We start from the raw sequence: 12,455 nt of genomic DNA, 5'->3' as shown, positions 1-12,455 counted from the left end.
AGCAAAATGGAAGAATGCAATTAATGATTGTGTAAAACTTATTTACACTGTCAGTGCATAGAAATTAACCTCTCTCTGTATATAGATACTTATCTGCTCATTTCTTTTTTTAATCATATAATATAATTAAATTAATTTATAATTGTAAAAATTCATTCATTATTATTCAAGTCAAATATATATAGTTGCATTTCCAAAAAATATATATATATATATAGTTGATTAGTACATTCAATTAGTATTTTTTTTTTACCACAAAAAGGCTTTTTTTGTTATATTTGGAAAACATCATCAGTTAAATATTATACTGCTATTTTAATTTTTAATCGTATAATATTATATTATATAATAAAATAAAATATTATATTATATATGTATCAATATCAATGCTTAAAAATGTATAGAGGACTCTCAAAAAAAGAAAAAAGAATGGAGTTATGTAGTCAATGAGTATTATTATTTAATGAGAAAATAAATCAAGAAACATGTTCCTGAGAGATTAAAAAATACTTTTTAATAATAAAAAATAGTAGGTAATTATTAAGGTGATATAAAAAAGTGCAACGTTGCTTATGTGTGTGCTGGTGGGTTACAATTTAATTAAAAACAAAAATAGAAATATTAGATTAGATTCCCGTTGAGTTGACTCTGTAAGTAGTACTAGCATAGCATGTAACTGCAACTCACTGTCTAGTTGGCAGCATGCATGTCTTTTCTTTTCACACAAACACACACACTCCTGTTCCGTTATGTCTCAAGTGGATTCTCTTTCTTCCCTCCAACTTCTCCCATCAATTTCACTCATTGCCACCTTCAAATATTTTCATATCAAATTTAATTTAATTTCTATGATTCATGTTAAATTTATATAAGCTTTTTAACTTTTTTAAATTACAATATTTCTTTTTGTGAATATTGAAAATTGACTTCAAACTTAATATTTAAGATAAAATACCTTTTAACGTCTCTAAAACTCATCCCGACTAATGTAAATGTCGGAAGAGTGCTTGAGAACTTTATATATTGACTAATCTTTTCCATTTAAAATATGGAAAATCCTAATGTGATTTACAAAAAGCAAAATCAAATATTTATATTTTTTTTATAGGTAAATGTTAGTTGTTAGTAAATTAATACAAATTATCTCACATCGAGTTCGAACCCTGACCTTTCACCGACAATTACCCTTATCTCAACCATGTGAGCTACCCAACTCATCCCATCAAATATTTACATATTAGGTAGGTATCCTCCAAATTAGTGATGTGATCTTAATCCTATTCCAATTCCTACTCCAATTCCCACTTGCACTGGCCACTCACCCCAAAACCCATAAGCCTCTTTTTCCCACCTCTATTCCTCTCTCTCTCTCTTTCCCTTTTTGTGTATTCCTAGAAAATTTAAAAGTGAGAAAAACTAATTTCCTTATATAAAAAAATCACCATATCTTAATTAATTCTACTTTTTTTTTGTTGGTTTTTTTTTTTTTGAAATTCATTCACATACATTGATATACATTCATTCAGTTTGGTTCATTCTCCCCTGCATATAAACAGGTGAGACACAATCTCTCACTCTCTCTCTCAATCCATCATTCATTCATTCTCACAATCTGTTTTTCTCTGCTCTCTCTCTGTTTCTCTTGTCACCTGAGCAGACCTTCAACCCTCTCTCTCTCTCTCTTTCTCTCTCCACCATGGTTGAAACCAGACGCAGTTCCTCTTCCTCCAAGCGCTCTCTCCCTTCACCTCCATCCTCTTCTCCTACCAATTCCAAACGATCCAAGGTGTAATCTTTTTCCAATTTCTCTCCCCCCCATCTCTTTAATTTTCCAATTCATCATCTGGGTATGCCAGTTTCTTTTTGTTTCAATTATTGATCGATTCTTTCTGATGATGATTACCAGGTCTCAGAGGATGCATCATCCACTACCCCGCCTGCCCCTGTCGATGAATCTGGTGAACCGGTGCTGCGGCTGTCTGATCTGACTGAAACGCCGTCGCTGAAGGCGGCGGATGCGGTGGTGCCGGTGGCTGATGAGGAGTCTCCTTCTGTGACGGTGCAAGGTGAGGATTCGGTGCCGCCTCAGTCTCCAGGTAATCTTTTTCGTGTTTTTTCATTGATTCGGTGACTGGTTATGCATGCATGCGGTTTCTGGATTGATTGGATTTGTGAATTTTGCAGGTGAATCTGCGGAGAAATCAAAGGTGGCTGACATGGCGGTGGAGCCTGGTCGGTTGAAGAAACGCAGCCCGAAATCGAGCCCTGGGGCTGCGTGGGGAAAGCTCATTTCTCAGTCTTCTTCTCAGGTCGAATTCTACTCTTAGTTGAATGTTTGCATGCTTGTTGATTGTGTCAGAGTACTTCTGTTTCTCATTGTTGGAGATGGTGCATGGTCAAATTTTGATTCTTGGACTTTACTTTTGTTCCGAGATGAGTGATTTTGGTGTACAGTTTTTATATTCCAGTATTAGACGACCTCACTCAGTAGGATTAGACTTTTTTGCTGTTTGTTGTTGTATAAGATATGTGATTGTTTCTGCATAGGACTTAGATTTCCTGTTTGCCTCATGTGTGGGGAGGAGTAGGTGTAGTTTATCAGAAAAAAGAAGAGTGTCAGGTGCTAGAGCAATGCATAAGGTAAGGGATGGGGATTTAAATTTGCAAACAAGGAGTGTGTTGGGCGCATTACCCCTAAGTACTGGGATTGGAATGACTCCAGTGTTTTGGGCAATTTTATTCTGTAACTTTAGGAAATTTAAATTTCTTATTGTACATTGCCAGCAAGAGAAGATCCATATTTGTATGTTAGACAGGAGATTCATATTCATTCACTCTTGCTTTGATGAATCTAATATTTATCTTAAGCTTGAAATTAGGAGAACTGTGAGCTGATTTATGCTTCAGTCTTCTCAGTCTTATTAACTCCTCCATTTCTGATGGTTCTGTTGTAGGTTTGTAATTAATCGTTTTGTTTTTCATGCTTCTCCAGAATCCTCATCTAGTCATGTGTGGTCCTGTCTACACTGTTGGTCAAGGTCGCCAATGTAATTTATCGCTTAAAGATCCCACCGTTAGCACTGTTTTGTGCAAGTTGAGCCACATTGAGGTAGAGTTCGCTCTTTTATCTTTTGAAACGTAAAACGACCAGCTGAATGTGGTCCATCTGCTTTACAGCTCTGTCATGATAAATGTGTCATTTCTCAGAAAATTCAAATAAATTTTAGATGTTTGGTGAAAGATATTACTGAAAAGAATGGGTTTTATTTTGGTAGATAGTAGATGATTTTAAGATCATCCCAACCTAAGAAAGTTACTGTGGAACACTTTTATGTTTTTTTAAATTACTGATCACAGTTTTCATTTGTATTCTGCACAGCGTGAAGGTTCATCTGTTGCACTGCTGGAAATAACAGGGGGTAAAGGCACCGTTCAAGTTAATGGAAAGACTTATCGAAAGAATGCCCGTCTGATTTTAAGTGGGGGTGATGAGGTTGTCTTCGCTTCTTCTGGCAAGCATGCTTATGTATCCTTTACTTATGGCTTCCTAGGTAGAATTTTTCCTTTTCTTTCCTGCTTGCTTCTTTTTTCTTTCTTAATTTGTGTGTGTGTGTGTGTTGTCACCTTTGCGTGGAAGCCAGTTAGTCATGTGTTCTACTTCAATGTCACATTATATACTGCTTTATGTTTTTCATTCTTAAGTTTCTTCAATGATATTCTATGGTTCCTTAGCATGGATTACAGATTTTTCAGCAGCTCACATGTAATAGTATTGCTACTGCTAGTGAACCTTCTCCTGTGAGTATTTTAGAAGCCCAAAGTTCTCCAGTTAATGGAACGCAGGTTGAAGCTAGATCTGGAGATGCGTCAGCTGTTGCTGGAGCTCCAATGTTGGCCTCTTTAGCTAATCTTGAAGATTTATCTCTCATTCCACCTCCTGTTAAAGCTGGCAAGAATGTGCAACAGAACAATGAAGTTTCATCACTACCTTCTGGCCATGAAGATGATATTCCTGGCATTGAAATGAAGGATATAATCAGTAGTGATGAACTGGCTGGAGATTTTTCTGCTGAGAAAAATGTTGCATCATCTACCACCGATAATGAAAATTCTAAGCTTGATGCTATGGAAGCCGATGATGTCAATTTGGATGCAGATGTTGGGAAGATTACTGCTTCTGCTACCTTCAGCTTGAGGCCATTACTGTGCATGTTTGCTGGCCCATGTCCTGAATTTGATTTAAGTGCTAGCCTTTCCAAGATAATGGAAGAGCAAAGAGAGTTAAGAGAACTCTCTAAAGATGTTGATACGCCAACATTGGTCTCAACTAGGCAGCAAGCTTTTAGGGACAGTTTACAACAGCGAATTATTAATCCTGAGAATATTGATGTCTCATTTGAAAGTTTTCCATATTATCTAAGGTGCAAATAATTGCTTCCTGTTATTAATTTATCTACCTATATGCTACCTTGACTATTAGTAGCTCTTGTGGGCTCTCAGTTATACCATAAGCTACAGCTACCTTGATATTCTTTCTTATTAATTTATGATAATTGTTTATGATGTTTTGCATTATTGCAGTGATACAACAAAGGATGTTTTGATTGCTTCTACTTATATTCATTTGAAGTGCAATGGCTTTGGAAAATTTGTTTCAGACCTGCCATCAGTGTGTCCACAGATACTATTATCTGGTCCTACAGGTATTTCCGTTATTCTTGTTTATGGTTTTGATATCTTTATTTTTTGTTACTAGAAAGTGGTATCATTCTATATGATTCTTGTGTAGGTTCGGAAATATATCAGGAAACTTTGTCCAAGGCACTTGCAAAGCATTTTGGTGCAAGGCTGCTGATTTTGGATTCTCTTTCACTGCCTGGTGTATGTTTTCTAAGATATTCTTCTTTTATTACCATTATGGATTGTAGGATTGTACCATAATTTCATGACTCTTTCCTGTTTCCTGGTCTTTCATTGCTCTATCTGTTGGGTTCTGTTGTGATGGTTTCTTGCAATACCAGCATTAATAATTCATAATAATACACACATAATTGTTTTTACCGTGCGGTTGATTTTTCAGACATCACCATCAAAGGAAATTGATTCCGCTAAAGAAAGTTCAAGGCCTGACAGGCCGTATGTGTTCACTAAGAGAAGTACCCATACTGCCACAGTACAGCATAAGAGACCAGCTTCTAGTGTTAATGCCGAAATCATAGGTGGATCCACATTAACTTCCCAGGCTATGCTGAAGCAAGAGGTTTCTACTGCATCATCAAAAGGCAGTACTCTTAAAACTGGTATACTGTTGTGTCCTAAAAAATCAGCTACTACCTTCAAATTTGTTTCCTATTCTCTTAATCTGCAATGTATTATGAGGTTTAACATAATTTATAGGCGATCGGGTAAAATTTGTTGGGAACGTTCCTTCTGCTGTCTCAACACTACAAAATTATCCTTCAAGGTAATTTGTGATATTGAAGAATTAGAATTTGTAATATTTTTACAGTTTGAGTACCGAATATTGATCTGATTGTGTAGAGAATAATAGAGATGTGATATTTCATAATGTTTTTCTTCTAATAGGCTTTAAACATGATTGTGACGTTTTTATGACGTGTAATAAGGTTTTAGTGGCAGAAGTGCCCTTATTTGTAGTTATTATAACTTCTGAAATATTCCATTTTGGAGCTGTTTCACTTCGATCAGCTCAGATGTTTGGTCATTTAGATAGGAACCGGGAGAAGAGACATGGAAATAAAATTTCCTTTTATGGTATATGTGATTATGATTTATATTTTTTAATCGTTTTTGGAATGATTATCTTCATATAGAATTCTATTTTACACATGTTGTAACTCTTTCCTATTATTTAATTGGAGTCGAGCTTATAAAAAAATTTAGTTGAGTGCATATGATTTAAGCTCTAGATTTACCTTGGTTAGCATTCTTGTTATGGCTTCTCTCTGGTGCATTGCTCATGGCTATTAAGTGAGTTCAATTTATGTTATGTGGGCCTTCCAATTTATTTATTTGAAATTTGTATTTTTCATTGTTTCTGTTTTGATGGATGTTTTAGTCGCCCGCAAGTTCTTCTTTCCCTCTATATTCCCTATTACAATTTCTCTTTATATCTATCATTTAGTTTATTTTCTGTTCTTGTTTGTAATTATTAATTACTCTTCTGCTATATTGAGCAGGGGACCCAGCTATGGCTCCCGGGGTAAGGTTCTGCTTGCTTTTGAAGATAACGGGTCTTCGAAAATTGGGGTTAGATTTGATAAGTCGATTTCAGACGGTAATGATCTTGGAGGCCTTTGCGAAGATGATCGTGGCTTCTTTTGTTCTGGTAATTTTCTATCTTTGATTGAGCTACTTTTCCGTTGGCTGCACATTAACATATCATATGTTATAATTTTGGCATGCCTTACAAATTTATTGATGATTTCTACTGCAGCAAATCATTTACAACTTGTAGATATTTCTGGAGGAGATGAATGTGACAAAATTGCGATCAATGAAATCTTTGAGGTGGTCCCAGCTCTATACTTATCCAAAAGTTCTCTTTATTCATGAAGTATTGTTAACACTGTTCTTTGCTGTTGTTTACATAGATTGCCTCTAATATGAGTAAAAGTGGATCGCTAGTGTTGTTCATTAAAGATATAGAGAAGGCAATTGTTGGGAACTCAGAAGTTTTGAAAAGTAAATTTGAAAGCTTGCCGCAGAATGTTGTAGTAATTGGCTCATACATCCAGCAAGACAATCGTAAGGAGAAGGTATGGTTTGATTATATCTTTTAGTAAGCATTTGATGTAATGGTCTTGTGGTTAGAGTAAGTTTTTTGCTTATGTACTGATCTGATGACCGCCTCTTTATGCCTCCAGACCCAGTCTGGCAGTCTTCTGTTCACAAAGTTTGGGAGCAATCAGACGGCTCTACTTGATCTTGCTTTTCCGGTATAATAAACACTGGCCTTGCCCTTTATATCTTGATTTGATGCATGGATTTCTAAATATTTGTCTCTATCATTATGCAATATTGTCTTGTTTCTGTTACTTTCAAGAATTAATTATCAATCTGTCCAATTTGGTTTGTTTAGGATAACTTCAGTAGACTACATGATAAGAGCAAAGAAACTTCCAAAGCAATGAAGCAACTTAATCGCCTTTTCCCAAACAAATTGACAATACAATTGCCACAGGTATCTTTTTAGATTAAATTTTAAGGCAAATTTTAAAATTCAATTAAAACTGTTGCTATGTACAGTTGATCTATCTGTTTTACTTCCATAATTGTACAGGATGAGGCTTTACTCTCAGATTGGAAGCAGAAATTAGAACGCGATGTTGAAACAATGAGAGCTCAGTCTAACATTGTCAATATTCGCTTGGTGAGCCTGGCAACATCTCCTGATAATTTTTTATTTTCTTCTTATTCTTTTATTATTCTATGCTTCTTCCTGTTGTGTTTCTGGATGTTGTCAATTTTGTGGTTGTTCTTGGATGCTAATGATATTAGTAGTTATTGTGTGGCTTTGGAGTACGACATCACATTGGTTTGGTTTCTGGAATTTTCACTAGTGGGCTTAACAATTCTGAAATTCATTGTACAAGTTGTTTATACTTTACATGGATAATTCCATTTTTGTTTCACGCTTTTTTAGACTATCTTTCCAGGTCGTCCATATTCATTGTTGTTTGGTCTGCATTGCCTTTCTTTTAGGGGCTAGGACCACAACCAGATATCCAGAAACCTTTTTGTTAAACAATAAAATAACCCACTTGATTATTTTTTTCTTCAAACAACATGGAGATCCTCATTCTGACATGTCTCTGACTTTGGTCTAGGTTTATTCAAAATATTAAAAATACTTTTTGCCTTGCCATTTGTCAAACTTCTTATGAGATTCTTCTAATGATTCAGGTTCTCAACAGAATTGGACTGGGTTGCCCTGACCTTGAGACTCTTTGTATCAAAGATCAAACTCTAACAACTGAAAGTCAGTTGTTTATTATTTTTTATTTTTTTTTGAATGTTTTGGAAGTTATATTTCCTACCAGATATGAAATATTCAGATTGGCTATTATATTACTGATAATCTTGTGAACTCCTTTACTAGATGTGGAGAAGATCATTGGCTGGGCTTTAAGTTACCATTTTATGCATTCATCTGAAGTTTCTATGAAGGATTCTAAGTTGGTGATATCTGCGGAAAGGTTGTTCTCTGTCATTTTTTGGTCATAATGTCAACCCTAATAAGTTGAGCAGCTAAATATAAAAAAATTCAAACTTTTGATTTTTTATATTCACGTTATTTTACATTTCATTTGTGCAGCATTAATCATGGGTTTAACATTCTACAAGGTGCTCAAAATGAAAACAAGAACTTAAAAAAATCTTTGAAGGTACTGACTGGGTCACATCTGGTTTCTTTACACTCACAGTTTGATCTATGGGATTATACATATGTTTTAAATTGTTTTTCCAGGATGTGGTGACTGAAAATGAATTTGAGAAAAAACTGCTTGGAGATGTTATTCCACCAACTGATATCGGGGTCAAATTTGAAGACATTGGAGCTTTAGAAAATGTAAAGGACACCTTAAAGGAACTGGTCATGCTTCCCCTTCAGAGACCTGAATTGTTTTGCAAAGGACAGCTGACTAAGGTGGAAATATTTTATTTTTAGTTCCTTTAAATGATTTGTGGAACACGTTTTAAGTAGATCATGCCGTGGTTTTAGCTCCTTATTGCAATTACTTTTTATATAGCCTTGCAAGGGAATATTGCTTTTTGGGCCTCCTGGCACGGGAAAAACAATGCTTGCAAAGGCTGTAGCTACTGAAGCTGGAGCAAATTTTATAAACATTTCGACGTCCAGCATTACTTCAAAGGTATTAATGTTGCCAATTGAAACTTTTATTTATTTATTTTATTTTTCTTTTATGGTTTACTGACAAACATATATTATTGTTTGTTGCAGTGGTTTGGTGAAGGGGAGAAATATGTCAAAGCAGTCTTTTCTCTGGCAAGCAAAATTGCTCCCAGCGTTATTTTTATTGATGAGGTTGGTATAATATATCATGTATCTTCTCTTGAAGTTCCCTTATCCTTTGTTTTAAACTTTTATTTTTCATTACATTTTGACCATTTTTCCCTAGTAAATGTTCGTCTGTTTCTTAATTGTAATTTTTTTATAATCATTTTGAGAGTGGTGTGTTATGCTCAGGTAACTAGTTGTTATTGACATGGCATGCTTATATGGCATATCTGTTTGACATGGAAACACACAATTGCTTAGTAGGCTCAGTTGTTTAGATGATGTGTACATGACCTCCTTTTTGCCATCTCCCTTTACTTGATTGCCTTCTTTGAGCCTTTTAGTTATCTGTGTTTGATTTACTATGGTACTTGTGGCAGGTTGATAGTATGTTAGGGAGACGAGAAAATCCGGGTGAGCATGAAGCTATGCGTAAAATGAAGAATGAGTTTATGGTTAACTGGGATGGTCTGCGTACCAAAGATAAAGAGCGTGTACTTGTTCTCGCTGCAACAAACAGACCTTTTGATCTTGATGAGGCTGTTATTAGGAGGCTTCCGCGAAGGTAAACATGTTATGTTTGACTTTGGCTTCCTGTATCTCATGTTTTGCAGATGAGATCTATTCTAATTCATGGTCTTAAAAAAATTGTAGGTTGATGGTTAACTTGCCAGATGCAACAAACAGAGAAAAAATTATGAGAGTCATTTTATCAAAAGAAGAGTTGGCACCTGATGTTGATTTGGAAGCTATAGCAAATATGACTGATGGATATTCAGGAAGTGACCTAAAGGTTGTCAGTCTAGTTTCTTCATATCTTAGACATCCATTCTTGCTTGCTGGAGAAGGTAGCTTCTAATTCTATATAAAACACTCTCATAGTTACCTTTTGATTGCAGAATCTTTGTGTCACAGCAGCTCACTGTCCAATAAGAGAGGTTTTGGAGAAGGAAAAGAAGGTTAGTTTTTATATCTATATGTTGGTTTGGGTTCCTATCATCCTATGTTTGTTCTACTGAGTTGCATTAAGATTCATTACTCAGCTGTACAGGGGCGGAACTATGAAATTCCAAAATGGGCATTCGCCCCTACCAATAGAAAAAATTTCCTTGATAGAATAATATACAAATGTTGTATTTTCCCCTTTTAAATTTTTATACTGTTTTTTTTAATTAATCATTGTTAATTTTACTTGATGTGTTAAATTTTCATCCCCTTTGGATTTTGCTATGGTCTCTGTATTAGATAATTGTTTGAGTCAATCAAGATTCAAGATCTGTTGGATCTCTTACCTTCAAAGATAAAACTGAGTGTTAGAGTCACGTATTCAAGTTGTCAATGCTTCATGCACTGGATTATAGCTTTTGAAAAATTCTCTCGTAGAAGAACTGAATTCAATTTGACTGTTTGAAATTTTCATGACCTGAACTTTGTGAGTAGAATACATTACAATATATTGTCCTTATTTTCAACAAAATATAACGCGGTCAAACTTATGTTTCTTCTCATTCTATTATTTCAACAAATTATTGTTAAAATGAAATAATACTATTAGAAGAAAGAACTTCGTCTATTCTATAATGTGTACTGGTAAAGTGTCAAATCAATAGATGATGTGATTGATAGTTCATGGTGTGATGTAGAGAGTTCGATTTTGAGAAGGGCCGGGGTCTATGAAGTCTTCATTTTTAATAGTCTCTACTAATATGTACCCATGCATGACATTGATATGTGAACCCGGTAGTTCAGGGCTCAGTATTCTCTTTCTCACTTTGACATGAAATATCTTTCAGGAGAGAAGCTTGGCATTGGCTGAGAACAAACCGTTACCTGGATTGTGTAGCAGTGCTGACATTCGGGCCTTGAAGATGGAAGATTTTAGATATGCACATGAGCAGGTACATTCATTTTTTTTTTCCTTATTTAAGGTTTTTAAAAACGGTATTATTACGGGTGGTTGGGGTTTATAACAAACAGATGTGATCTTTGCTCTGGCACTTGTTATTGTAGATGAAAACCTACTGAGAGTGTAAGTGTAAAATTGTCAAATGCATTTTCAGCCTATTGTTTAAACTAGGGTGTGCTGAATAAAATTTGGTTTGAAGAACTGAAATGAACCTCAACAAGTTAGAGATCTGGTTCAAATCAGATTAGGCACATAGGTCTGAACCTGAGCCTTTGAACAAAGGAAGACCTAAACATAATATTTGGTTCATTTGCTTGTGTTTAAAGCTTCCCCGAAACAATTTACTAGCACAGTTCCTTGTCGCGTATTGCATAATAAGTGTCCTTTTGTGACCTGTAAGGGTAATGTATAACATATTTCATATATTTTTGTTTATGCAGGTGGGTGCAAGCGTGTCGTCCGACTCAACAAATATGAATGAGCTTCAACAGTGGAATGACCTCTATGGAGAAGGTGGATCGAGGAAAGTGAGATCTTTGAGCTACTTCATGTAAAGCTGCTCTCTGTATAGCATTTCTTTCTTAGGTTATTCTTCTATCACCTAATGGTGTGACAGTTGATATGGAAACTATATCATTGATCAGGCTTCTTTTGTATTATATCATAGGTTTTCCCTTTTTCCTCCAACCCTCATCCTCCTCTGTACTGCCTCCAAATTTTTTTATAGTAAAAGTATGACAATTTTCAATGAGATAAAGCTTTTTATAGGTACCCTGCTGTTCCAATCTTTTCTTCTACCCTTGATCTTCCCCATTGGCTTTCTGGGGTGCCCTTTTCTGGGTCCTCTCTTTGTAAATTACCTAGCTTTTTATGTCACATAAAATATTCCATAATTGTGCTAATTCCATAAATAAATTCTATGGGATTACATTTGTTATTTACAGAGTATAAAGAAAAATTGCGTATTATTTGTATTGCCAAAGGGAAAATTCCCGGCAGATCTATTCCATGAATGTTCGCGAAAGTATTGGAGGATTGAGTTTCTGTTTATGGTTGAATGCACATTTATTTTGTTAGGCATGGTTATATGCCTGCAGTTTGTATTAGTTCAGTCCGTGCATGAAACTCGTTACTTTTGATGACTAAATATGTTTGAAGTCAGTTTGATTCTGTCTCCATTATGACTTGATTCCTCGGCTTGCATTTTGTGAATCTTCATGATGTAGCCAGACTTATGATTCTGTTGAGTGGATTTTGGATTTGCCTTTCTGTTTGTCTGTATATCAGTATATGTGTATCGTATTCGCCTGGGCGGCACCACCTTTGTTTTGTCATATGTCTTCCATCGCTCAACCATGTTCAGCCTCTGCTCATTGTTCTTTGGCAAACCTCATACCTTTTTTGCGGTAGGACCCATCCTTTCCTTTGACATCCTCCATGTTAAACCCTCTCAGTTCGAGTCTCCAAAGCACCTTTAACTTGCTATACCAATCTCCTCACTCCGCC

The 12,455-nt window shown here is 35.4% G+C and overlaps 1 protein-coding gene across 1 annotated transcript; it reads left to right on the top strand.

Annotated features, from left to right (window-relative positions):
- Positions 1 to 1,541: 1,541 nt before the first annotated feature.
- Positions 1,542 to 11,720, top strand: LOC130718616 (uncharacterized). The gene is made up of 27 exons (XM_057569233.1): positions 1,542 to 1,786; positions 1,907 to 2,096; positions 2,185 to 2,309; positions 2,993 to 3,109; positions 3,380 to 3,526; positions 3,745 to 4,421; positions 4,582 to 4,703; positions 4,790 to 4,881; positions 5,081 to 5,300; positions 5,398 to 5,464; positions 6,201 to 6,349; positions 6,458 to 6,531; positions 6,615 to 6,779; positions 6,888 to 6,959; positions 7,103 to 7,204; positions 7,304 to 7,393; positions 7,927 to 8,002; positions 8,123 to 8,219; positions 8,339 to 8,408; positions 8,492 to 8,671; positions 8,775 to 8,897; positions 8,987 to 9,070; positions 9,424 to 9,608; positions 9,698 to 9,836; positions 9,943 to 10,002; positions 10,837 to 10,941; positions 11,390 to 11,720. Exons 1-27 carry the CDS (start codon positions 1,697 to 1,699, stop codon positions 11,501 to 11,503), a joined length of 3,732 nt encoding a protein of 1,243 aa, XP_057425216.1. The 5' UTR covers positions 1,542 to 1,696; the 3' UTR covers positions 11,504 to 11,720.
- The last annotated feature ends 735 nt before the right edge of the window (positions 11,721 to 12,455 follow it).

Source organism: Lotus japonicus, chromosome 5 (genome assembly GCF_012489685.1).
Source record: "Lotus japonicus ecotype B-129 chromosome 5, LjGifu_v1.2".
Lineage (NCBI taxonomy): Eukaryota > Viridiplantae > Streptophyta > Magnoliopsida > Fabales > Fabaceae > Lotus > Lotus japonicus.
This window is presented reverse-complemented; position numbering and strand designations above follow the sequence as displayed.